We start from the raw sequence: 26,294 nt of genomic DNA, 5'->3' as shown, positions 1-26,294 counted from the left end.
ATAATTAACAGACAGAAGTGCAGTTGCTGAGCTGAGTCAACAGTGGGTGCAGAAATGGAAAGGCCACAAACCAGGTAAATGTTGTTCATATATACGTAAATAGCAGGCATCTCTTAGCAAGTAGAGAGATCATTTTAGCAACATTTCAGTTCCCAACTCTGGGATTTTTTTCACCAGCTGGAAACACAAAGCTCCTAATTGCTCCTCTATCAGGATCCAGTGACCCAATGGCCCCTGGCAGGAGTGGGGACACTCGTATGTCTAAACTGAGAATCCAGTTAATTCAGGGCTTTTCTCAAGATGGCCCTAGATCTGCACTGGGTGACATCTGCATTCAGTGTAATGGAGTTTTTAACAGAATCTTCAATAACGATCATTTATGTAATAAGCAAATAGCAGCTTTGCCTGCCAAAGCGCCTGTGTATTTCATTTATTAAAGTGGAGTGAATGGGGGCAGGTGGCACTCAGTCACATAAGCACTGCTCCTGCATGAGAAGTGGCGGTTAGCATCCCAGACAATACTGATTAAGGAGACACAGCATAGTCAGGTTCTGTGGTTACAATGTTGAGAAACAAAAAACGGCAGATGGACGGAGAGCCAGCAGTGCTCAACGACGGCCAGCATTCCTTACATAGAACATGCCCTCCTGCCCCAGACAGCTTCCCATGGGACTCTCACCAGGCTCCCGATTGTGTCCCAACTCCAAGCCCTGTGGTGAAATCCTGGCCCCACTAAGGTCAGCAAGGGCTCTGCTAGTAATCTCAGTGGGACCAAGAATACACCCCTGGGGTTTCTCAGTGCCTCACCGATGTACTTTGCCCATGATAGGTGCTTGGGGGAAGGGATGCACTCTGCTATAAACTGCTGGTGCAGGATGCCAGCCTGACCTTCCCGACTGCCAAGCACTCAGCTCTTCAAAGTGCTTTCCAAACAGTAAGGAGTTTAGTCTCATAAGGAGTCGAGGTCATGGGCCCTGTCACTGGGTGAGTGCACTTTAATGGGGCCTGGTCCCAGCCCCAAAGATGGAGTAGCTGCTGAAGGGTCAGGTGACTAAACCAGAGAGCACCTAGTGCTCATAAAAAGCCAGGAGATGCTCAGTTAGGAGGAGAGGGGAATCCGGAAGGAGGCTCTCACAGAAACCCCTGGATTAGAGGCTCTAAGAAGAGCTGCCTCAAGAATCAGAGCTCTATAAAACGGTGATGAAAACTGAGCAGAGCTCAGGAGGAGCTAGGAGCTGAGCCCACTGGGGATAGAGGATTGTTTTGGGTTTGTGTTTGTTTGGAGTTTACTGCCCAGGAAGGAGTGGACTCTGATGTGACTCAGCCTAAAGTCACTGCAGCAACTGGATGTGCTGAAAGCTATGTAGGTTGGTGCAGTAGCATGCCATGCCACAAAGGGGTGTGCTCAGAGACTGCCCCAATACAAGCCCCCCAGTACAGACAGAGGAATGCAAGCAGGAAAGCACTAGCTGTCAACAGCCAGACTCCATTATTGGAAAGCCTCGGTGAACTCCCCCCTCTGCACCCTCTCTGTCTCCCAGGCTGGTTCCCAATATTGCTGTGCTACCAGCACAGACTCTCGCTGAATCCTTCCCACTGTAGGCACCAAGTCAGCAAGTCTGTCTCAAGTGGCCATTAAGGAGAACAACATTTAGTCTGGATCATGCAGAGCGCCTCACTGCCCAACCCCCAAGAAGGGTCATGCAGGTATCCTGGTGTAGATGTTCTGGTAACAGCACATGAAGGGTTAAACCAAACACTGCTACAGGTACTAGAAGGCTCAGCACTTGAGAGATGTTAAATGCTAGGTTGTGCAGGCCACCCTGTAGCTCAACCCAGCTGGGTCATATGGTGAACCATAACGCCAAGGTGTGGCTGTACGACCATGTTAGGAGCATGCTCTCCCGGGAATGGATTTACTGAGCTATCGGATCTCACCTGCTTCCCCCAGAGTCACTCGCTGCCAGCCCTAATGGCATCAGCTTTGGTTCAGCCGAAATAAAGGTCAGTCATGGCTACAGCTGGAAGTAGGAGCCTGGGCTTGATGGACAAATCCTACAGACCAGTTCTGCCATCATACCAAGCAGAAACGCTTAGGCCCAGCTGTGCAGCCCTCGCTCAAGGCAAAACCCCACTGAAGCAAGTAGGAGTGCTGCCTGAGTAAGGACAGCAGAACTGGGCCATGGCCTTTCCATTTGGTGTGATGGCAGAACTGGCTTATAGGAGAAGACGTGTTAATCAAGCCCCATCTCCCACTTCCAGCAGCAGCCTCCACCTGATCCTTCAGAAGCAAATGAGTCCCCTTCTCCCCTTCCTTCACTGGTGAGAGAGGGAGAAATTCCTGCCTGACATCGCTGCCACTCTCCAGCTCTCCACAGGCACCAAACTCAGCACTGGTGACTCTCAGTGGCTCAGAGAGCACGGCAATAATCTGGCAGACAGTAGGGGTAGCTGCAGACTAAAAGACCACAGCACTGGACAGAAATGCCGATCTGAGCCCTGGCAGAGCTCCCTCCCCAAACTCTTCTCTCCAAGGCCCAGGGTTAGACCTTTGCCATACTGAATATCGGGGCTCTGTTGAGCTCATTACACTCTGAGGCTTTGTCTACACTGGCACTTTGTGGGCAAAACTTTTGTCACTCAGAGGTGTTAATACAACACCCCCCCCCCCCGGCCCCATCCACCCCCGAATGACAGAAGTTTTACTGATGAAAAGCTCCAGTGTGAACAGCACTTGTTGCCAGGAGTGCAGACAAAGCTGCTGCTGCTCGTGGGGGCGTGTAAGTTTTCTCTTCCCAACAAACAGCAGCTACACTGTGTGGCTTTTAGCGGTACAGCTGCAGCATCACAGCCGTGTCTGCTAAAAGCTGCATGGTGTAGACAAAACCTCAGTCAGTTGCCATTAATACTCACAGGGGTATCTTCCTCAGAGCAATCCCAGGCCCACAGGCACTGACACAACTCCTCCCTGGGAGGTGGGTTATTATCCCCACATTAGAGGTAGGGAAACAAGCACAGAGAGGGGAAACTGACTTGCCTGAGTCGGCAGCAGAGTCAAGAATAGAACATGGGTGTCCTCACTCCCAGGCCCTGAGCATGGAGGATTCACCTACCTGCCATGAGTCCATATGGGGCCCCAGGACTCCTTTCTCCAGCTGGGATCATGCTTTTCATCCACTTGGCCTCAGCAGGGTGATTAAACCGGAGGAAGGTTGACTGCCCCAGGCAGATCATGCACCCTTGCGGAAAGAGAGTGAGATGGAGCAGGTTATAGCATACAGTGAACATGGCCACCCCAGTCTTTGAGGGTCTCTCCTTCCACAATGCACCCCCAAGGGATTCATCACTGAATACAGCCCAGCAGTTGTCAAACTCTGGCCATGACCATGAGAACTGGCAGGATCTCTGTCCCAAATGTACCAGCTGGCTGTCTAACTGCCCTGAGACAGCAGGCATGATGATGGAATCATTCTTTGTATCACCGTAGCACCAGGATCCCGAGACATGGAGCAGGACCGCACTGAGCTAGGCACAGAATCATTGCCATTACACTTCCCTTCCTGAAGGACCACAAGGAGCTTTACGGAAGTCCCAGCAGGATTTACACAGAGCTACGGTTAAACTCCACCCTGGGACACATGAAGTGATCCCACTGCCCACACTGGAGCTGCACACACCCTGCTCCTGATGAAAGAGCCAGGCCTGAGGAGCCTCTGGTGGCAGAGAGATGCCAAGAGAGCTTTAGCCCGCCCCTTTACGCCTGGCAGTGTAGCGTAAGCAGAGAGCACCCAAGTGCCAGGTACAGAGGGGTTGAGGGTGGGACCTAGTGGGTTTTAGACACATTGGAGATTTGTTGTCAGGTCACAGGTCTGATGTGGAACTCACAGAAGCTGGCGTGTCATTTTGCTCACCGGGCACTGCAGATAGCACATGCTGTGAGGATGCACTAGAACAAGAGCTTATGGTGCAGGACCACAGCCTGCCAGGAGGCATAAGGCTATGAATGAATAGCTCATGCACAAGCCTATTGGGGGTGGTTGGGGTGAAGCCCCTCAAAACTACTTGCTAACTAGACATCTGACCCTCACTGAGCCATTCATTTCCCATCAAACATTCTCCTACTGGTTATTGCTGCACCCGTCTGTGTCTCCCAAGAATGGGCAGAGGGAGTCACGCACGGAGGTGGCAGCTTGAAAAAGAAGAGCCTTGTTCATCTTAAAGAGAGGAGCGCAGCAGTGCCTGTGCAAGGAACGTTGTGCTCCAGATTCAGACAACTGCTCTCTACAGCACCCCCTCCTCTCTCATGCCTGGGCTGAGATGGAGTGTCCATCCACCCACCCACCCAAGGAGCTTCAAGTCCAAGGGCAGTGAGGGAGATAAGAGCCAGTTTGCAGAGACATGATGCAAATACCACAAGACCGAGGGATCACTGGGAGGCTATTGTGCTGGGACCGCCGATTATGGGTGCAGTCACTGACTTCCTGCATCATCAGATCCTCTTTTCCTTTCCTAAGGTAGGTTGGGATACAAGCAGCCCAGCTGTAGCACTGCTTAGACATGGCCTGGCAGCAAGGCTGCATCAGTCCTAGCCAACTATTGCCTAGTATCAAAGCTCCTTTGCCTGAGCAAGCTCATCTGACTGAAGCCAGCAATCTAGACCTGGCAGAATCTGCATTCAGGACAGGATGCGGAAGTGAAACTGCTTTGTGGCACTGATGAACATCCATTCTCATCCTCCTGGACCCCTCTGCAACGTTTAACATTGCTGAGCACAAGATACTGCTGTCTCACCTGAGAGAGGTGGCAGGAGTCCAGAGTAATGCATTAAAATGGCTTGGGTTCTTCCCACAGTTTGCATCCAAGGATGAGAAACTGCACCACTACCACTACCCCTTGCTTGTGGGGTCCCACAAGGATCAATTCTCTCTCTGATCTTTTTCAGCATTTATATCCAATAAGTACGTGAACTGGTCAGATCACAGGGACTCAAGTGCCAGCAATATACAGATGATAGAGCTCTATCTTTCCTTCACCACATTTGACCACGCCACTACCAACAAGATCACCCAGTGCTTGGATGAGATCAGCTCATGGATGACAAGCAGTTGGCTGAATCTGAACCCAAGCAAAACAGAGGTGATACTGGTGGGCAGAGGAAAGTATTTTGCGGAGTTTACAGACACAGTACAGTGGTTGAAGGTTCACATCCACAATTTGTCAATTCAGTCCAGTGTAGGAGTACTCTTGGATTCCTCACTGACTGAGCTCTCACATTGCAATGGCCATGAATAATGCTTTCTATCACCTCTGGTTGGCTAGGAGACTCCATTCCATCCTGACAGAAGGTGACCTGGCCTCAGTTATTCATGCCTTTGTCACCTCTCAGCTGTACTTCAGTAATGTGGCATACCTGGGCATGAAACTTTCAGCACTTTGGGAATTCCAGCTAGTAGAAAACACTGCAGCACATTTCCTCAGCAGCACTGGCTACCATGAATGCATCACACCTGTCTTCCACTCTCTGCAATGGTGTCTCATAAAATATCAAATCAAGTTCAAGGTCTCAGTCCTTGTCGTCAAAGCGCTCCATGGCCTGGGCCGAGGCTATCTAAAAGACCGTTTAATGCTCTAGGATAAAGATTGTGGTCAACAACCTTGCTCTTTTGGCACAATGGAATTCTCAACAATAAGAGTAAAGCTTGTTTGTGAGGGAGACAGAACCTCCTCTGAGGGCAGTCCAAGACTGTGTTATGAACTCCCCAAGAACTAAGGAGCATCACAAATCTCATCACATTGCACTCCAAAACCAAGGCACATTTCTTTGACCTTGTCTTCACTAATAGAAACATATAACATAAGAACATAAGAACGGCCATACCGGGTCAGACCAAAGGTCCATCTAGCCCAGTATCTGTCTACCGACAGTGGCCAATGCCAGGTGCCCCAGAGGGAGTGAAGCTAACAGGCAATGATCAAGTGATCTCTCTCCTTCCATCCATCTCCATCCTCTGATGAACAAAGGCTAGGGACACCATTCTTTACCATTCCTGGCTAGTAGCCATTTATGGACATAGCCACCATGAATTTATCCAGTTCCCTTTTAAACATTGTTATAGTGCCAGCCTTCACAATCTCCTCAGGTAAGGAGCTGACTGTGCGCTGTGTGAAGAAGAACTTCCTTTTATTTGTTTTAAACCTGCTACCTATTAATTTCATTTGGTGACCCCTAGTTCTTGTATTATGGGAATAAGTAAATAACTTTTCCTGATCCATTTTCTCAACACCACTCATGATTTTATAAACCTCTATCATATCCCCCCTTAGTCTCCTCTTTTCCAAGCTGAAGAGGCCTAGCCTCTTTAATCTTTCCTCATATGGGACCATCTCCAAACCCCTAATCATTTTAGTTGCCCTTTTCTGAACCTTTTCTAGTACTAGAATATCTTTTTTGAGGTGAGGAGACCACATCAGTACACAGTATTCGAGATATGGGCGTACCATGGATTTATATAAGGGCAATAATATATTCTCAGTCTTATTCTCTATCCCCTTTTTAATGATTCCTAACATCTTGTTTGCTTTTTTGACTGCCTCTGCACACTGTGTGGACATCTTCAGAGAACTATCCACTATGATGCCAAGATCTTTTTCCTGACTCGTTGTAGCTACATTAGCCCCCACCATATTGTATGTATAGTTGGGGTTATAGCAACAGGTATATTTATTTAAACAAAAAAAAAAACACCCTACCAAAACAAGACGCTTCTTTACAAATGCTTCTCTCTCTGGGCAGAGGATGAGAGAACAAATATGTGATAGACACGTATTCACATTGTTTAATACATTAGTGGAAGGTGCTCAGATGGTACAGTAATAATCGTGACATAAAAACCTATATAGAACAGAATACCCTCAGCCTCTGCTATTCCACACTGAGATCAGGCCTTTGCTCTTCACTTGTGTGTTATTTTCTACCTTCCACTCATGACAGAAAGCACAAGACACAGAGAGAAAGTGTGGGAAAGAGGCAGGATGGAGCCAGGAACAGCTGGGCTTCAAGGTACGGCCCAGCCCTGAGGGTTCTTCCTAGGGACAGGTTGTTCTGCCATCTTCAGGGACCAAGGAGAGAGGCTGAAATCTATGGTATACCTCCTCCCCACATTTCCTTCCCCCAAAGCATCATGGAAATGAGGGAGTACACAGCATCTTGTGCAAGAAGCGGGGGGAACACAAGTATGGATAGGGTGCATGGTTCCAGGGGGAAGCAGGATTGTGTGTAGGATTCACCTTTTACTGGAAATCAGCAACATCGCAGGGATTCCACAGCTGGCAGTCTGCACTGCAGACAAGACAGCTCCTGTCTGCCATGAGCAAATCATCTTTTTTTGGCCAAAACCAACTGACTTCTCTGGAGAAAGCTGGTGATGAGCCATGAGTATGGAATGTGGCTTGAGGGATGTGCAGACAGGCGTATAAACAAAGGCCCTGCACATACACACAGTGCCAAATGCCAAACCCATGCCACCTGCCTCCCACCAGCACACATGACTGCTATCATTCCCTAGCAGAGGGGAAGGCACTCATGGCTGATGCATGTGCATGGAGGCTGTAGGAGTAAAAAGGCCATCACTGAAGACTAGGAGGCCTGATATTCAAATGATCTGGGCCCACTGACCTCACCGGCAGCTGCAGGTCAGCTCCTCTGAAATCAGGGCCCAAGATGAATTCTATAAATGGGGGAGGATCTAAGAGCGACTCTGACCCTGGGCTGGATGGAATGCACTCCCGGTCTCTCAGAGTCAGCAATCCAGAGAAGACCAGATCCCAGCACTGGGTTTCCACGTGGAAAGTGAATTACTACCTTATTAAAAAGGGAGTATGCCTTTCCTGGAGTCCATTGGCTAGCCATGCAGCCAGCAAACCAGTAACACTAGCCCTGACCCAATACATCACTGCAGGCACGGGGGCACTTTTTTGGGACAAGTAAGGTGTTACAGGTTTGGTAAGTAATATTTATATAGGGCTAAGCAGCAACACTCCTAGTATCAACAAACTGCTCTCTTCCAGTATCTGCTGAGAACTCTCACTCCACTTCCCCAGGCAATCTCACACTTCTCCTTGATTCTCCTTTGATCGACAACAAGAGGAGAGAATTTTTCTCTACAAAGCAGTAGGGCTTCTAACATGTTATTGGTAGCTTTCTGTTCTTACACTGCTTTACTTTCAGTCTCAGGCTCTTCCCCAGTCTCCTTCCATTCCTTAACAGAGGGAGCACTGTATAGCAGCAAGAGAAGCAGATGGATGTTTGCAACTCCCAGGTTCTATTCCTGGCCTTGCCACAAATTCAATGTGAGCTGGATAAGTCACTGCTTTGTGCTCAGTTTCCCCATGAACAATTATAGGGGCCTCATACAGCTAAATTAATGTTTATAGCAAATATATATTAACTGCCGAAAAACTATATGAACCCAGAGTTAAGGTTGCTTGGTGGTACAGTAGAACCTCAGAGTTATGAACTGATCGGTCAACCACACACTTCATTTGGAACTGGAAATATGGAATCAGGCAGCAGCAGAGAGGAAAAAAAGAGAAGCAAATACAGTACTGTACTCTGTTAAATGTAAACTATTAAAAAAATAAAGGGAAGTTTAAAAAAAGATTTGACAGTGTAAGGAAAGTGTTTCTATGCTTGTTTCATTTAAACTAAGATGATTAAAAACAACATTTTTCTTCTGCATAGTAAAGTTTCAAAACTGTATTAAGTCAATGTTCAGTTGCAAACTTTTGAAAGACCAACCATAACGTTCTGTTGAGTTATGAACATTTCAGAGTTATGAACAATCTCCATTCCTGTATTGTTCATAACTACTGTATATCATCCCCTTCCAGACCATTGAGTTGAGTAAAACTCAAACTTATGAAAACCAGGAAATATACAGTTACGGTTGCCCATGAAACCTTAATTCTTTCCTCTTTCGGCAATGCCTCAATACACTCCATTAATACATGGTTTTCCTCTGCCAATCCCACAGTTGTCGAAATGTACAAGCTCTTTATCTCCTTTCACAATCCATTCCTCTTACCCACAGGAGTCCACCTCACACTATTAAAGGCTAAAAAGGAAAAAAAAAAGTCAGGATTAAAGCATGTAAAATGTCAGGAATGGAAACCCTCTAGCCATTTTTCTGTACTGGGGCATGGGCAGTGTAACAAGAGCACATTTTCTTCAATACTGTTCTCAATTTGAGTCCCCCAAAGATGTAGGCTATGTCTATACTGGCACTTTCGTTGTTGCAATTTTTGTTGCTCTGGGGCTTGAAAAAACACCTCCCTGAACAACCAAAGCTTTAACGACGAAAAGCACCTGTGTGGACAGTGCTTCGTCGGCAGGAGCCGAGCTCCTGCCAATGAAGCTACTGCCCCTCGTTGGAGGTGGTTTTATTTTGTCGCTAGGAGTGCCCTCTCCCGGCAATAAAGTGCAGCTACATAGCACACCTTACAATGGTGCGGCTGCTGTTGTAAGGTGCGTGGTGTAGACATAGTCCTAGTGATTGCCACACATTACCTTAGGTAAAACTTTACAGTTTGAAACCAGGTTGACCTGCACAACTTCAATAGTTTGGTCTTTAGTGCTGGGCAAAACCAAAAACCACATACCTAAAAGCTTTTTTTTAATATGGCTGGTTTGTGGGGGGCGGGGAGGGAGGGGCTTATATCTCTGGAACCCTTAGCTCAAATTACTCCAAATATGGGTCACTAATCCAACCCCACACCCTCCTGAGACAACCAAATTTCATAGAAATCTGATAAAGCATGTCAATTTTAGAGTACTTTGAAAGAAGAACCTTTAAATAGATGTTGTGACAGAACCTTAATGATAGTGGTGCTCCTGCACAACTACAGTAAAGTTTAATTGACAGACAGGATTTTGAGCTGTGGCCAGGGCTGCTGGAAAGGGGATTGCAAATCACAATCTGCTCAAGTCCCAAGCAGTGTTTAGCAACTGTCCCTCACACTCATGAGGAGTGGAGACCGTTGTCACCTTGAAGGGTGTGGGAACACTCTGGTTAGAACTGTCACCTGCAGTTCTAAGGTGAGGGGAAGCTGGGGAGAGCATACTCCACCACAGAGCAAGTCGGCCCTGCCAGAATCCATCCCCTCTAATCTAGAGCCGCTGCTTTCCTTGCTCTAACATGAACAGGTCTATGTGAGCAGCAGGGCTACAACAATGGTGTCACTGACCACTTTTTTCCAGTTACAATTCCTGTCTGGAAACTCAGAGAGACATGCAGGTGGATACAGTGTATTTAAAGATCCCCTGGGGGCGGAGAGGTGGTATAGGGTGATATAGCCATGCCAAATGCCAGACCATCTCTGTACAATTTAATTTAATAATTCAATATACACACAAATCTCTCAATACATGACAATTACTGCAGTGGATAATATAGTAAACGGAGAGAGGCTGGTTGGTATATTGCTCACTTCAGGCCTCCCTAGGTCTATAGGCTGGGTTGCACCAGCTCTTCTACAAATTCATTTCACTTCAGATCTGTCTCAGTTTCTCCAGCAGTAAAATGGGGTCAATATCACCTTGGAAGTGGGCTGTGAAACTCAGTGTTAGAAAAGCCCATGAAGAGCCTAATCCGAAAGTAAATAGAGCATCTTCAAAACAAGGAGCCTAGAGTCCAGCACCTACATCCGTATCAGACACCTGAATAAGTGATTGAATTTCAGAGGTGCTGAGCACCCACAGCTCACATCATGTGCAACAGCCATGCTCAGTCCCTCAGAGTCTAGCAACAGGTGCCTAATGCTAGGTTTGAAAGTGCTGGTTATAGAGAACAGGCAGATAATTCTGCTGGCTGTAGCTGTTCCTGTTAGCTCCCTCCTGACCAAGCCCCATGTAAGAGGTCACGGCCTTAAATATCTTTATGACAAGTTTTGAGTGGGCAGAGGAGAAGGTGAGGGTGGTGAGTTAGTGAGTTACTTCCTATTCAGCAGGGTTCGGCTGACCCTCTCTGATGGCATCCATATGCCTTCTTTCACAGAAGCTGCTACATTATGCACCATCAGCCAAGGACGGGCAAGGCACAGTCTCAGCAAAGCTGCAGAGACCTTATAGTCAAGAGCATGGCTCACTCTTGTAAGGGGGCCCAAGGACAGCATGGTACATAGATACTCAGCCCAAGGGTGTTTTAGACTGACGCCAGGATAGCTGACACAATGACTGTCCAGGGAGGTGGCATGGGGCAGTGAATTAGATACAGCACTGGGGCTCAGGAGAATGGGGTTGTCTCAGACTCAGTGTGGGCACACTGCCTCTCTCTGATGGGTCGGGGCAGAGCTGACAGGGAACAGGCTATTTACCCACCTGTGTAAAGTGTTTCAAGGGCAACAGATGAACAGGACACACACATGACAATTATAATTAGCCACTGATGCTATGCCCAGCCAAGCCTGTTACAGAAGCTAGTCCCCGACCCTTCATTCTAAGCAGCCCTTTCAGACAGCGAGGAAGGAGAAGACATAAATTTGTACAAGCAAATCCACAACCATGCTAGACTGCAGCATCCAGCTCTTGCTGTACATCTCTGGTCTGTGAAATGGTAGTACAAGAGCAGCACCTCTTTCTTTTCTGACTGTTCCTGAGATGAGAAGATTCCCACATCTGTAAGCTGATCCCAGGGGACTCAGGATGTGCTGTACCAGATCAGACCATTTTCAGCAATTCCAGTTCCTAGCCTAACATGGAGGCTTCAGCAGGCAGCAGAAGAGACCACAGAGCACCCGCAACAATGCTGCACTTGGGTGGGAGGCTATTCTTCCTGATCCCCTACAGGAACCACCAGCACATGCTCTCAAGTATAAGCCCCAACTACAGCCATAAAAGCCAATATCAGTCAGGGTCAGCAAGGCCCGGCAGTATTTGACTCTGCGCCTGGGGTGGCACTCCACACACTGCACAATGAAAGGTTTTTTTCACCTGCTGCTCACATCATTCAGCAACTCCCTTGCTTTCACCACCTGGCACAGAAAGAGGAGGAAGGGATTGATCTCTCTCCTTGCCAGGCTGAGCAATGCTGGGGCCTGGAATCTCTCCTGGAGGGTGGCAAGGCTCAGAGACTGTGTGGAATTTCTTTTGGGCATTGGCCTGACCACAGGCAGGACCATTCCTGCTCCAATTGCCCGGCACAGTCTCCCCGGCTGACTCATGTGCTGTTTGTTCATGGCCTGTTGAGTGCAAAGGAGTGAGCAACCACGCTTGCCATCTAGCCCTGCTTCTGTTGCTATCGACATGCCTGACCAAGTCCCAGAGCAGAGCCAACAAGTCACACTTTAGAGGCAAGGATCTCAGCCCAGAAAAGGCCAGAGCCGCTCCTAAGCAGAGTCCCACCGCTGACCCTGACTCAGTTACCAGAATAAAGACCTGCAGAAGGCAGAGCTAATGGAAAGTAGAAATAAGAAGCACAGACCCTTCCCGTCTGCAATGGACAGGAGAGAGTCTATAGCACAGAAATCTCAAACTTGCAGCCTGCAGAAGAGAGTGTGTTGTTATATATCCAACCAGCAAGAAAGAAGAGGGTGAACTGCTTCCCCTGGCTGGGGAGGAACTGAACATTCAGAATTTGATGGGAGAGTCAGACATTGCAAAGGGTCTGGTATGCTGACAAATGCTGATCTACATCCTGGTCTGATTCTCCTCCTATTGGGGAAGTTCCCTGACGTCTGTGTAATGGTACTAGAATAAGTGAAGGAAGAACCAGGTCATGTTCTAGCTTAGACAGATCGCAAATACAGAAAATCAGACTCATTTAATCCTTTCCCTCCACTAGCTCCTACCATCAGATGATCTCAAAGCATTTTACAAACCTTCACAAACAAGCTCCCACTCTAAAACTTATGGAACCCTACTAGGCCCACAGGGCAGCCGTTAAGCTCAGGAATAGAAAGAGGAAGGGTCCAACAGCAACAAGTGCTGGGGATCCACATCTGCAGGGTGTAGTGACTCAGGAGCAGAACTCAGGAGTCCTGCTGTCAATTCCTGTGCTCCATCCCCTACAAAATGCAGGAAAAAGTTAAGGTTGAAACTTAAAGCGAAACAGCAGGAAACCTGGTGACCAAGTCAGCTCTCTGCCCATATGGCAGAGCTCTCAGAGATGTTGTTCCAGTGCTACAAACCCAGGCTAGCACTCAGCACCAGAAAGAATGCTGCCACATGGTATCCCAAAGTCAGAGGCCAGCAAGCGATGTGCCATCATGTGGGACCCCACCCCAGAGCACTGACTGGGGGCTGCATTCCTAGGCCCAACTTCCCTCCCCTTTTCTGTGTTGAGCAAGGAATGCACTGCAGAACATGTCTGTGTGACGTGCAGTGGGAGGGGAAGGAGCTGGAATGCTCCCCAGACAACATAGCTTTGAAGCACTTTGCCAATCCCCTGGGGAACCTTGCTCTTCAGCTTCAGTCAGAGCTGAAAATACGTCCCTCCAGGGTATGGTTCTTCCTACATACAGGAGGGAAGGAACTTCTGTCTTAGGGGAGAGAGATGTGCAGGGATAAACAATCATAGGAGAAGGAGGGGGACTGGGATGCTCCCCTTTTTCCCCCAGTGGGTGCTGTGGGCCTGAGCAGCAGAGCTAGGACAGACATCCACCACCACGAAGGCAAGGGGAGGAAGCTCTACGGAGCACCTAGCTGCTCATGTTTAGGCTATCATCACGCACAGAATGTGCCAGTGGCAAGAATTTGCAGCAAGGCCTGGGGCAAAGAGGAGCCCAAGCAGGAACCTCTACCTATGTGTGGCACTGGCATGGGGCCAGTATAGATGTTAACCAGACCCTTATAAGAGTTGGGGTTGGTCTGAAAGTCCAGATCAACACACCCCTGGGTCCTCCACCCCAAGCACACCAAATGAGAGAGGGCAAAACAGCTTTCTGCCACCTGGACTGTAGAGGGAGCATCCCAGCATGCAACACCATACTGGTCTAAGCAGTCCAGCAGGCAAAGCCAGCAGGTAGCAAGCAGTATGGCACTTGCCTCCACGGGTCACAGGCAAACAACTGGAACCTTTAATGTGTTAACAGAACATGAACATCCTATGCCTGTTCAAACATCTGGAGGGACATCCCATCACTTGGTAGGATGTGGACATGGAGACAGGCTGAGAAACGAATGCTTCTCCCCATGGGGAGTAGAGGGAGACTCTACACCACCCCACTTTGTAGCCAAGCCCCAGTTCCGCAGGGCAGATCTGACAGGACAACTACGCCAGGTCTGTCCCCTGCCTCCCAAGGGAAAGGACTGTCCTAGGGACCTCTTGCTCTATTGTGGCAGGAAGGACACCCCATGTGACACCCCAAAAGCAGCGCAACAGCTCAGCATCAGGAACCACCATAACAGGAGACTCAGGTACCTGGCACAACACATGCTCCTCTCCCAGGGTATACCCTCCAATGGTTCTCTGAGGGCCTGTGCAGGGAGCTGGGGGGCATTTCTGCTCCTGGGGGGCCCCTAGATCAACATCCCCGTTGATGACAGACAGAAAGACAGAACTATCTCAGCAGAGCGCATAAGGATTGATTGAGACTTGATTGGCCACACTGCTATGGGAGGCCAAGGGCACTACACCCAAGTCAGGGGAGGCAGTGAATGCACTATGGGCACTAAACTGCTAAAACAAACAGCAATGACATCAGACAGACAGGCCTCAACACTTCAGGAGATCCCAGATGTGCTTTGAGCCAACACCCTGATATCAGACACTAATGAGTAAGGTCTCTGAAGAGGGTTGGGGAAGGAGAGTGAGAAGGTGCTAAACCGGATGGAATAGCCTATAGAAATCACCTCCAGCATCCATCTGTCCAAAGTAACGAGCTCCCATGAAGACAGAGAATGGGAGAGACGATACCCACAAGGGTGGAAGGGGGAAGAGGTTCAATGTAGGATCCAGAGAGGAAAACAGTTTGTGGTCTTTGACCAGTGGGTCAAAATGGTTGTTTTGAGGATGTTGCCAACTGCAGTGTCACTGTGGAGGATGGCCCCTTTTCAGTGAATCTGGACTTTTTCCTGTAGGGTTCAGCCAGTCTCATGAGCTGGTAGTGGACTAGATGAGACCACTGAGCTGTCTACTATATTTTTTCTTTGTCACAGGTATATAAACGCCCAGTGATTGTAGTGTCACCAGGGCATCTTCAGGCGAATGAAGGGACCCACCCGTGGTGCTGTTGCACAAATTAGGTCCTTTGAAAGTAAGGTCCTTGATGGCATTTTGTACCTTCTGGGGGAGGTCGGAGACTGCAGCCACGACACTCTGAGCACAACTACTGCCATAGCCATGGAACTTGCAGCTGTACTGGCAGCATCAAGAGAGGCCTGGAGAGAAGCCGTGATGATTTTATGGCTTTTATGAGGGCCTGAAATTGTTCCCTCTTGTTCTGTGGCAGATATTCAGTAAAAGATGAAAAATTTGTAATAATTCATAAAATCATATTTTGCCCTTAGAGTTTGGCAACTGGCTCCTCTGAACTGCAATTAGGCCAAGGAGTAGCTTTTGCAGCCAAGGAAGTCTAGCCATTTCAGTTCCCTGTCAGACGGCGTTGAACAGCAACAGTGGTGTCGGTTTCATTCATTAACCACCTCAGCAATCAGGGAGTTAGGTGTCTGGTGAGGAGGAATATTTATGGGAAGGAGGTACTTATTCTTCCCCAGCAGGCTCTTGCTCCTCTGTAAGCAACTCCTGCAGAACAGAACCTGGGCTTGGTGCTCCTGGCATGACCTCTTACACAATGGAACTCCGTAGAAGAGCTTGTCATAAGGGGCCCCCTGGTTCCAAAAACCCCACTTTGGTGGGGCATAAGGGAAGGGGGTTGGACCCCCAAGGTTATTCTTGCCAATACTGCTGGGTACACCACCTGCTGGGAGTTTCTTCCTCAGGGTGCACTTCAAGGAGGGGTGGCTGAAATGGAAAGGTAGGGGAGCCTTGTATAGACGCCTCAGAAGTGAATGAGGTGTCCTCGCCCATGACCATCAGGGGTGGAGAAGAAAATGGTGCCGGTAACAGTGTTTGTGCTGGTAACATGATGAGTCATACAACTGCATCAGTGCTGAAGTGTTGTTGACTGGTAAGGGAATTCTGGATAATATGTCAGTACCAACTGGAAGTCCCTCTCAGTACCCTCAAAAGGTTGGTGCGGAACCAGTGGCTGTATCAGCACCGGAGGATGAGCAGTTGACGCAGATGGAAGGGTCGACTCCAGGAGATAAGTCAGTACCAGCTGGGAATGTCGTTTTGTACCCCTCAGCAATGGTAACTCACATTCCTTATGGAAGAGGACTCTGGGCAGTACTGGGTACTCTGGAATCAGTACATCAGGAAGTATTGAAGATGGTACCAAAGTGAGTCCATGTGTTCTCTGTGGCTGGATAAAGACACTGTTACTGATGACTATTTCAGTTTGGATTTAGAAGAGTCCTTGTGTTTTAAAGACACTGAGTCCAGTACCGATATTGGTACTGCTCTAGGCTGTTTACTGGATGTGATTCTCAGTACATGGTGTAATCTTTTTATCCAGTGACAAGATCTCGGTACCAGAGGAGTTGGGCACCTTAGCAGTACCCACGCCAGGATATGAGGTCTCCTGAGACGGTCACTTTCCCCTACTGTTCTGGAGAGGGGATTTCTTCTTAGTTGAAGGTCTAGATAGTTCTCAATGGCTCCCAAGATCTTTGCTTACCACTGCAATCACAATGATCACAGAGGTTCTCTGAGCATCTGGAGCTGAAGTACAGGAAGTGGGTGAGGGGATTCACACCCCAGGAGTCACAGAAAATGCTCAATCAGCAGCAAGTTCATCCTGTCTTCCCTAAGCTTTCAAGATCTGCTTTTAAAACTTGAACAGACCTTACATTTGGAGGGCACGAGTCACTCCAAGGCAGGTCTGGCAGGGTTTGAAGCCTGGGATTTTTGGTATAACCTGTACCTGAGGTCATGGATTGAGGCTAGAGAAAACAAAGGCCTAGATCGGGCAAATAAAGAAGGGAAGGGGAGAAAACCGCCAAAGCACAAGATTATGCTAAAAAAACAGGAAAAATAAAAGTAATGGAAAAAGAAATCTTAAGAAACAAGACGGGGGTGGGGGAGGGAGGCATGTAGCAAGCTGTGTGCCAGTAACCTAGAGCTGGGCCTGGGGATTCCTGCCTTCTCTCCAGTCCTCAGACATTCATAGCTTTTATACTAGTGTCTAGTTATGGGGAAACAGTAGCTAGGACTACAACAGCATTTACATGTTGCCTGGATTAACCACAGCATAGGAACAGAACTCCCAGGTCTACAGTGCATACAGCACTACCACCACCCCCGTCCGCCCCCACCAATCGGGACAGGGGGTAGGAGGTAATAGGAGCCTATATAAGAAAAAGCCCCAAATATCGAGACTGTCCCTATAAAATCGGGGCATCTGGTCACCCTAAATAATCCTATTACTCCAGGTCTACTCTACTTAGGAAATACGCACTCCTCATTTTTGCAACCATAATGAGGGAAACGTTTCACACATCCATAATGCTTGGCAGAGGGTCCCAACATGCTTTATGGGCATAACCTGAGATGTGGTTACCTCCAATAGGACAGGAGCAAAGGAGTGCATGGCAGTAGGGGAGGGAAAATGTTGGACAAAGCTTTACTGAAAGTGCCCTGGGACCTTTACTGTCCATGCAGGGCTGATCAGACCTTGGTATTTAAGGTCTAGTGTGTTTCACACACAGCATGCTACATGGAACTTGATTTATGCAAATCAGGAAGACAGGCTGAGCTAGCCCTGCGGGGATTTGTGGTTTTAGGGAACCTGTTTATTCCAGACCTGATGATTAGACCCTAAAAACAATTCATGCCTTAGTTAAGAAATAGCACAGATAGGTTCAGTGTAAAATGGCCCAAGGCCACACAGTCAATGGCAGAGCTGGAGTCTTAACTTCTAGTTCCCTTGCTAGACTCCAGTCACTCCCAGTAGCTAAGCATTTCTAACACAACTGTCAGCACGGTCTCTACAGCCCATGATCAGTTTGACTTGCTACTCTGCAGTTGTCTCTGGGAGGAAGTTTGGGGTTTTTCTAACTCCAAGGATGGAGCAGAAAGTCATGGTCACGCCTTTGTGAACAGATGAAAAGCAGCCTCTGCCCTGGCACTAGGGAGCATCTCTGCTTCTGGGGTTTGACTGGGCCAGACAGGACCCTCCCTCGTTAACACCCAACTCTCACACAGCCTGGGTGTGAGTTTTACACTTCCTCTAATGACATCTCTTGAGAACAGATTACGTATACAGACTAACCCTGCCTTCCCATCCACCCTCAGTAGACCCTGAAGCTCTCTCCCACGAACATTCGCACACAAGCCTCTCTGCTGCTGGTGACCAAGAAAGCATGATCTACTGCCCTTGGAGGGTTTAGTAAATTAACAAGCAACACCAGTCCATTTTACTAAAAGTTTTGTAAGGATCTTCAACCTGTTCCCACCATCCCGAGAGGCACAGAGAGAAAGACATCTGCTGCAGAACTCCAACTACAGACACTAATCAAAGTCCCATCCCTTCCACTGGAGTTACAAGATTCTCTGATCTCTAACAACAGGCTAGAAAAAGCGGGAAGTGTCAGGGGAAGAACCACAGGGTGAGCGAGGAGCTTTTTCCTCCAACCTGCCTCGATCCAGCCACATTAGACACAGAAAAGCAGAAGCAGGGGCAGAATGTCAGGAACAGGGAGCTTTAAAGAAACAGGTGGTTCCTACAGCAGAGAGTAGAGTATGGGGAAATCACTTCTGTACACAGACCCCAGTAAGCTTCCAATGCTCCTTGGCTTTTTAACAACAAAAGAAAGTCTCATGTAGAAATCCTGGGATTGTATAATCCCTGACAGCTGGGTTTACAGATCACTTGGAGACTCAGAATTACATCCCTAGCTCTTTACTAAAAGCTCCCCAGTATGTAATCAGTGCTGTACTTGGGAGAGGGTTGGGCAAATCCCCCTCTTAAACCAATCTGTTCCCTGGTTCTAAACATTCAAGGACTAACTAGCATTCTCCAGCCTCCCTGTTCCCTGAGGTTTGGATGATTACTCATGGGGTCTCCTTCCATGCTCTAGCCCCAGACCTTTGTGTGACTTCCTCCACTCCAGGAAATTCAAAGATAAATCACCACCTCACAGAACCCTGATTTCTGGCTCCAATGCAATCCAGCACCAAGAAAGATAGATGTGGTAGGGAGTGGAGATGGGTTTAAAAAACCACTTTAATTTCTAAGAACACTAGAAAAGGAGCAGACAACAACAATCCAGACCTCCCCCAAAACATTAATGGGACACATTTCCTTTACCCTACAGTACTGCTCATGAGGACACAAGTGTTTTTTCCACAACCCAGAGGAACTAAGATTCCAGCTCTCACAGCCAGATCTCACTTTCACTTTGTTTAGAGGGGTGTCATCAAACTGAAATCAAGTCAGTTTAAAAAAAAAAGAAAGCCACCCAAGTTTTTTTCAGGTCCCATACCTGCTCCTGCTCTCACAGCCACAAAATAAACATACTTGAAAGAGGAAAAAAAAACCTCATCCTATGATTCTATGATAAAAAAATGAAGATTGCAAACAGCACTGTGTGGCAGTCACTTATGAACCCAGTTTATAATGGCACTGTGATATACCATTGCTTCCCCCGAAACACACAACAACCACCCAAAATAAATACTGGAATTTCCAATATCTGAACCACAAAGCAAGGAAAATAAAGTCAACGGGGAGGTGTGTCGTTCAGGATTTCACTATTCCCAGGAGGGATGGATGCATGTAATCACATCAGCGCATCATTTTGGGGACAAAAACAGCTAAAGTGTACGACTTGTGTTTAGAGGACAATGTTTAAGGGCCAGAGAAGTACAACTCTCCTTCAATAAAGTTTTAAGCCACTTAAACCAGAGCCAAAATTACTACTGTATCTTTAGCAGCTCTCTGTTATGATATAAATACACTGATGGCTGGGAAGGCAACAAACTTTCTATTTTCATTCATTTGGGATGACCATATGCAACTCACACACACAAATAAGTGCAATTAATTCCCGTCAAGCACACATTCACCACATGTACATATAATACACAGGGGACATATTTAGCTAGTATTTCATGCTATTTGCAGCCTTTTTTCAAGTCAGTTTCAGCTGCACAGCTGTGGAGGTCTCAAGGAAAAATGCCAACATATCAGAGGGAAATAAATTTCACTGCCCATTGCAAACAAGACCAATTATTTTCAAACAAAGAATACTGGGTGGCCTAAGAAAACATCCTTTTAAAAAGCCACATGCAAATACATACATCAATCACAGACATGTATGTACTGGTACACGAGTGAATGCACACACACAACAGCACAGAGATGCCACCAAGACACAACTCTGGCTAGTTTACAGCCAGGTGGGAGGAGACTTGTACCATCTGCCAGGCTCCAGCGCCCAAAGCTAATTCTGGTACCACATTCTAGACTCCCAAAATAGCGAGGAGGAGGAGTTATAATTAAAGTCTAGGACCAGCCCGATACAGAGGCGAGCCCTGGCTTCCCCGTTGGCTGGCACGGAGCTCCGGGATCACCGACCGCTGCCGCGAATCCAGCAAGTGGCTGCCGTGAGCGCCCAGCCCCAGCCGCGTCCCTCGCCGAGGTAAGCGCCCAGGGCGGAGAGGGTCCGAGAGGGACAAGGGCCGGGCCGGCCGGACACCCCCAGCCCGTGCGCTCCGCTTACATCGATCCCATTTCAGTCCCGTCACCAGCGCCCCCTTCTCCCTCGGCGGCCAGAGCGGGGCTCCCGGCAGCTGGAAGCAGCACAGCCGGCAGTCCCCCCGCCTGCCCCATACCCTACCCGAGCTGCGCCGCCAGACCCTGCTAGTACCCGGCATGGCCACTAACCAGCAGCCCGCTACCGGCCTGGAAGGACGCGCTGCGAGCCCGGCTCCGCGCCGCTGCCGGCCGTCCCGGGGCCAGCCCCGAAGTCGAAGGGTCTATTCAGGGGGCGGCTCCTCCCCGCAGACAGAGCGGCCGCGGCTCCAATGGAGGGGAGCGCACCGCCCCCGGGAGGGGAGGTGACAGCGAGGATAAAGCGGAGGGGGGGGGGTGCCAGAATAGCGAGGGGACGGAAACAGTGGAGCGGATTTGGCCGGGCGACGGGCCAAGATAGAGAAGGGGGCTGCAGGAGGAAGCTTCGCTTAAGGCAGTTTATAGCTTCTCTCTGTTCTCAGGTGCAGGAGGGAGAGAAGGGTGCAGCAGGCACTGCCCCCCTCCTCTAGCAGACGGGGGAAATGCCTGCCTGCTTCTATCTTCTCTTCCATCCACTGTATCCGCCTGCCACGCCTATGCCCGCTGTCTGTCTCCCTTATCCCAGCCTGGATTTGTGCCCTGCGTAGGCCCTGTTCTCAGAGCTCCCCTGTATGGCCATGCCCCACATGGACACAACTCTCATCCCCCTCTTTTATTGTCCCTTCTGGCCTTTCCTTCTCCCTCTGGCTCTGCCACCTTCTTTCCTTTTTTGAAAGAGGGAGTAAAGGTTGCTGTAGCCTCAAAGTGTGCCCACCAGGCAAGTAGTGCAGAGTGCAACACGCTAAGCCACCGCCACTCCTCACAGGTCCCAGCATTGGGCCTCCACTCAGTCAGAGCAGCCACAGTGTAGGCGCCCATGGTGGCCCACACTTTCTAATTTTAAGGGAACACTCTGAAGATAAAAATAATAAAGGTCCAGATCCTGCAATCCAGTCCACAGGGCTCTGCATACACCCTTCAGACTGCAGGGTTGGGGGCACCTGCTCTTACAAAAATGTTCAGTCATTCAGAGCAACACCAGGACAGAACCGAGTGCTTCCCATTCCCAAAGCATGAACCCCTGACACCCAAGCCAGAAAAAAATACATTAGCCATACAGGGCCTCTGGCATGCAGCAGAGCAGTTCTGATTTTAGCCAGCAGAGGGCAGTGGTGCCATTTACTACTATGTATATAGTTACTCCAGGAGGCATTCTGCACCAAAAAATTAAAAATTCTGCAATTTTTATTTGTCAAAATAACACTACCTAATCACACTAGTTTCAATTATTCTGCTAATTTTTTCAAAATACCTGTCAGAAAGTATGTCTGTAACAATACAGACACACACTCAAACATTCCCCCAGGAGAAGAATTAAAGAAACCTCTATGATAACCCATTTCCTATTTCTCTGTCCTCTTCCCCACCCCAGAGCCCAGCAAGGGGGGGGGGCGACACCCACAACCCCTCCCGTGAAGTTCAGCCATGAGTCTCCCCCAGCCAATACACTCAAACTCTCTCCCACCAAGAGCCTAGCCATGGGCCCCCCTAGCCTGGTTACCTGTACCCCCTCTCCTCCTAGAGCCCATTAGCAGGGCCCCCTTGGCCCAGATACCTTCACCCCTCCACACAGAGCCCAGCCCTGTCCCCCAGCCCAGATAACTCTCCCCCCTCTTCCCCTTCTCCCCCCTCCCCCCCCCCCAAGCCCAGGGATCCAGAGAGAGAAACAATATGATGGTCAGTCCCAGGCTTGCATGGAGTTTCCTGCCAGGAACCTTCTACCTCCCTCCCCCCTCCCTGCAGTGTCTTCTATGTGCAAGCTGGGCTCTGACAGGTCCAGTGGCCCCTAGTGGTGGCTAGCAGCACTGCAGCCCATTTCTGTGGGGAAAGGGAAAATTCTGCATGCACATAAATTTCTGCAAAATTCTGCATTGTGCAGTGGTGCATAATTCCCCCAGGAGTAATACAGTTAATGTCTCTTGCTTGAAGGTAATAAAGCAGTGAACTTTGACAAGTTTACTTCCTAGTGCTTCTACAGCTAGTTGTTTTACATCCTACACTTTATGCCCAGCTTGGGCAATAAAATTAGCATGGTCAGTTCAGTCTTGGCTTGCAGTGGATTCCAGTGGCCTACTGCAGTTGGGAAAAGGATTCACAGCACCACCTGGAGCTGATGGAAACCCATTAGGATTCCATGTGAAAAAACATTTTAAACTTTGCACAAAAACAGCATTTCTGTTTGCATATAAAACCTCACAATGAGGGCATGGGGCTGAGTACTGTAAGTTCCTGGAAAGTGAGAAGGCTGAGGACCTCACAGGATCAGCAAGACCATTTCAAAGGGACAGTAGTGCTTAGAATTCTGTGGCTGAGTCCCATTTCCAACCATTGCATCTCTCCCTCATCCCGGGCAATATGGAGGTGTCTGTGTCTCACTGTCATGACCATTCAGCAGGAGCTTTTCCTTAAGTTTGATTTTTTCCTGATTTATTCTTTATTGGCAATTTACTCCCTGAACAGCCTCACCCAGACCTAAACTCTCCTGAGTCACCTTGCTATAAGGTGACACCTGAAACAGGCCCATACCCTGCAAAGTATTAGCACCCAGGAAGGGACCATAGCTGCAAAGCACACCAAGGAGATCAGCACAGGTTATGAGCCTATGGTTCTGAATCCATATGACAGCTCTGAAAAATGATTTTGCAAACAGGCTGAAGAGCCATTGTCAAATGGTGCTAGAGAGGTTTACTCTCAAATGCAGCTCTGTGGAGCAGAGGGTAGCCCAAGAATGAACAATCAGGCTCTAGGGGGGTTGTACAACCACATTACCAAGTACACACTGCTCTACCAAAGTAAATAGTAGAAAAGACACTCCTCCCACACACGCAATACAATTCTGGTAAATAAGTCACAAAATGGGATAGTTTGTGTGTATATAGCTGCTCTAGTCTGAGAACCTTTCTGCTTTACAGAGGGGAGGGAAATATTAACAGTCCTATTTTACAAATGCAGAAACTGATGCACAGAGGACCAAATTCATCCCTCATGTAACTCCATAGTTTTAAAAGGAGTTTTACTAGGGACAAAATTGGCTCAAAGTTAAACTCACTCTGTGAGCTCCGGTGACAGTGTTGGGGATAAAACCCAGGAGCCCTCATTCCATCCAACCTCACTGCTCTAATTGCTAGTTTAGGTAGGTTAGCATAAAAAGCATCCAGAAACACAAGACCCTACTTTGCCTTGGAGCAAAGCTCACACGTTGCAAAGCGCATTCAAGCAACGTTATGGATGAGATTTAACTTGATGCACTGATGCAGTATCAATCACTGGGAGTAATGCCATCTTTAGAAGCAGTTAAACCTTGTGCCAGTGTAGACAGGGAAAATATTGTGCTCAGGATCCACAGCATCAGGAATACATATGGTGTGGCAATTTTTCCCCTCTTTCCCCACAGAGCTGGGAAACACTATTGATCAGTGTGATGCAGTAGGGACTGTCTGGGTGGGGAGTGGGAGAGCAGGGGAGGACTTTAGAGGATGGACGATGCCAGGGCCTGTAACCTGAGCTAGGTAAGGGAGGGGAAAGGTCAACACCTTTGCCCAGGAAGGGGACAAAGGAAGGGAGTGGCAGGAGGGAAGCAGTTTGAGTTTGGGCTTGGGGCTGTGTGGGCGGAATTCAGGGTATCCTAGCTAGGATCCAAGCACCCTGAAAGCCCAGAAGGACTCGGTGGAGGGGTCCTGACTGTGCCTGCAAGCTCTGCTGTAACCTGTGTTCCTGTTGTCCAATAAACCTTCTGTTTTACTGGCTGGCCGAGAGTCACTGTGGGTCCCAGGAAGAGGGGGGTGCAGGGCCGGACTCCCCACACTCCGTGACAATCAGCAATGTTTTATTGGCAGGAGGGGAGTATGTGTGTGTGATCCTGCTAAGAAGAATTCCAATGTTCCCAAACATTTCCCAGTGTTAGAGGCCATCTATGCTACAATAGAAGTCTGGTGGTGACAGTAGTGAAGATTTCCGAGTGACTCAGTAATGGAGAAAAATATCTACATAATTTTCCATCAAAATCCCTGTTAAGACCCCAGGGAAGGCTTCCAGACTGTAAAAGAAAAATTAAAAATGTTTTTTTTAAAAGAGTATGATCAGAAAAAGTGATTCAACTGGAAAACTAAAGCAGCTGTGGAAAATATGACACCATCTTTGCACAAAGATATTGACTGCAGTAGTGTGAAAAACGTTACTCAAGGACAGGGTAGGAAAATAAGCCCCTTTGTCTTTGTGAAACCTGGAAGTGTTCTGAGGTGTTTTTTTCTTGTTGTAGAGCCTAGAAGATGTAAAATTTTCCAAAGTCTGTGCTCTGTTACAGCAGAAAAACTCCAGTGAAGTCAATGGAGTGACTCCAGATTGAGGAAGAGAGTACCTGCCCTCACTCGTGTGTGTGTACATGCACACTGTATGGCACTGCCAGGGATAAACATAATGAAACACTTTAACCATGTTTCTAAGATAAGCATAGAGCATAGACTGGTTGGTGTTCAGTCCCTGTGTCTTGGCCTAATTAGTCTGCTTTCTGATAGGCCTAAGTGATCGGCCTCGGATGCTACAGCTTTGGAGTTGCTTATAGTGTGTAATTTTCTATTCTAATGTGAGTTTTCACACATCTGGTTCAAAGTTTCCAGAGTAATGTGGAAAATATACATAATTATCAAAGGAAATGGCTGAATTCTGAACAGCTTAGCTTCCATGCTGATGACTCTACTAGCATTACTGTTGCTACATCCAGAAAATTCATTGCTGCTACTGTAATTTCCATCACAAGGGCACAGGTATAGCAGGGAGCACCACAACTTGGGCAATCTAACGAGGAAGAGAATGAAAAGGATATCTTAATTGCTGTACAAAATAAAACAGCACAGAATGAGCCAGGACAGTAGATCCTTGGCCAGCAACAGTGGTACAAAGCACAGGGGATGCTTGTTAGAGCAGCACAAATAAAACAGTTTCTGCTGCCCTTGTAGACAAACTTGCTCCAAAGGAGACCCATTTCCCGGACACGGTGCAGCAGAACCTCACACAGAAACACCATGGGGTCACGATGGGCCTGGGCTCGTTCTTGTTCAGCAGCCAGATTCTGATCTCTGTCACACCAAGATCAATTTAGAGCAGGTAATGATTCTGACTTCAGGGGAGCGTCTCCAGATTTATACCAATATGAGGCAGTTGAATCAAGTCTTTGGGGAGTGAAGACATAGAAGGTTGCTGGGTCCAAATCTGCAATGTCCCAGAATAACAGATTTCAGAATTTACTCCTCTGTCCCAATTATATTGAGTACTTACAAAGGGTTTTCCAGTTAATGGCTGTCAAAGCCATTTATCACCTCCATTTTACTGACAGGCAAACACTGAGGTTAAATGACTCGCCCAAGGTTTCACAGCAAATCCGTGACAGAGTGAGGAATAGACTCCCA

General features: G+C 48.2%; 1 protein-coding gene across 10 annotated transcripts in view; it reads right to left on the bottom strand.

The window, feature by feature from the left end:
* Positions 1-26,294, bottom strand: part of PHLDB1 (pleckstrin homology like domain family B member 1) — a 109,512-nt gene that overhangs the window by 63,563 nt on the left and 19,655 nt on the right. For 7 of the 10 annotated variants that reach the window (XM_030538286.1, XM_030538287.1, XM_030538290.1 and 4 more), the window contains exon 6: positions 3,114-3,239. The exons of 1 other annotated variant lie outside the window; for it this stretch is intronic. In XM_030538286.1, the coding sequence (XP_030394146.1) occupies positions 3,114-3,239 (126 nt within the window). Of the gene's footprint in view, positions 1-3,113; positions 3,240-20,926; positions 21,012-26,294 lie in introns of those variants that run through there. 2 more of the 10 variants (XM_030538295.1, XM_030538294.1) reach the window with 2 other exon arrangements.

Source organism: Gopherus evgoodei, chromosome 19 (assembly GCF_007399415.2).
Source record: "Gopherus evgoodei ecotype Sinaloan lineage chromosome 19, rGopEvg1_v1.p, whole genome shotgun sequence".
In the NCBI taxonomy this organism is placed as follows: domain Eukaryota; kingdom Metazoa; phylum Chordata; order Testudines; family Testudinidae; genus Gopherus; species Gopherus evgoodei.
The sequence above is the reverse complement of the archived record's forward strand: the minus strand, read 5'-3'. Positions and strand labels throughout refer to the sequence as shown.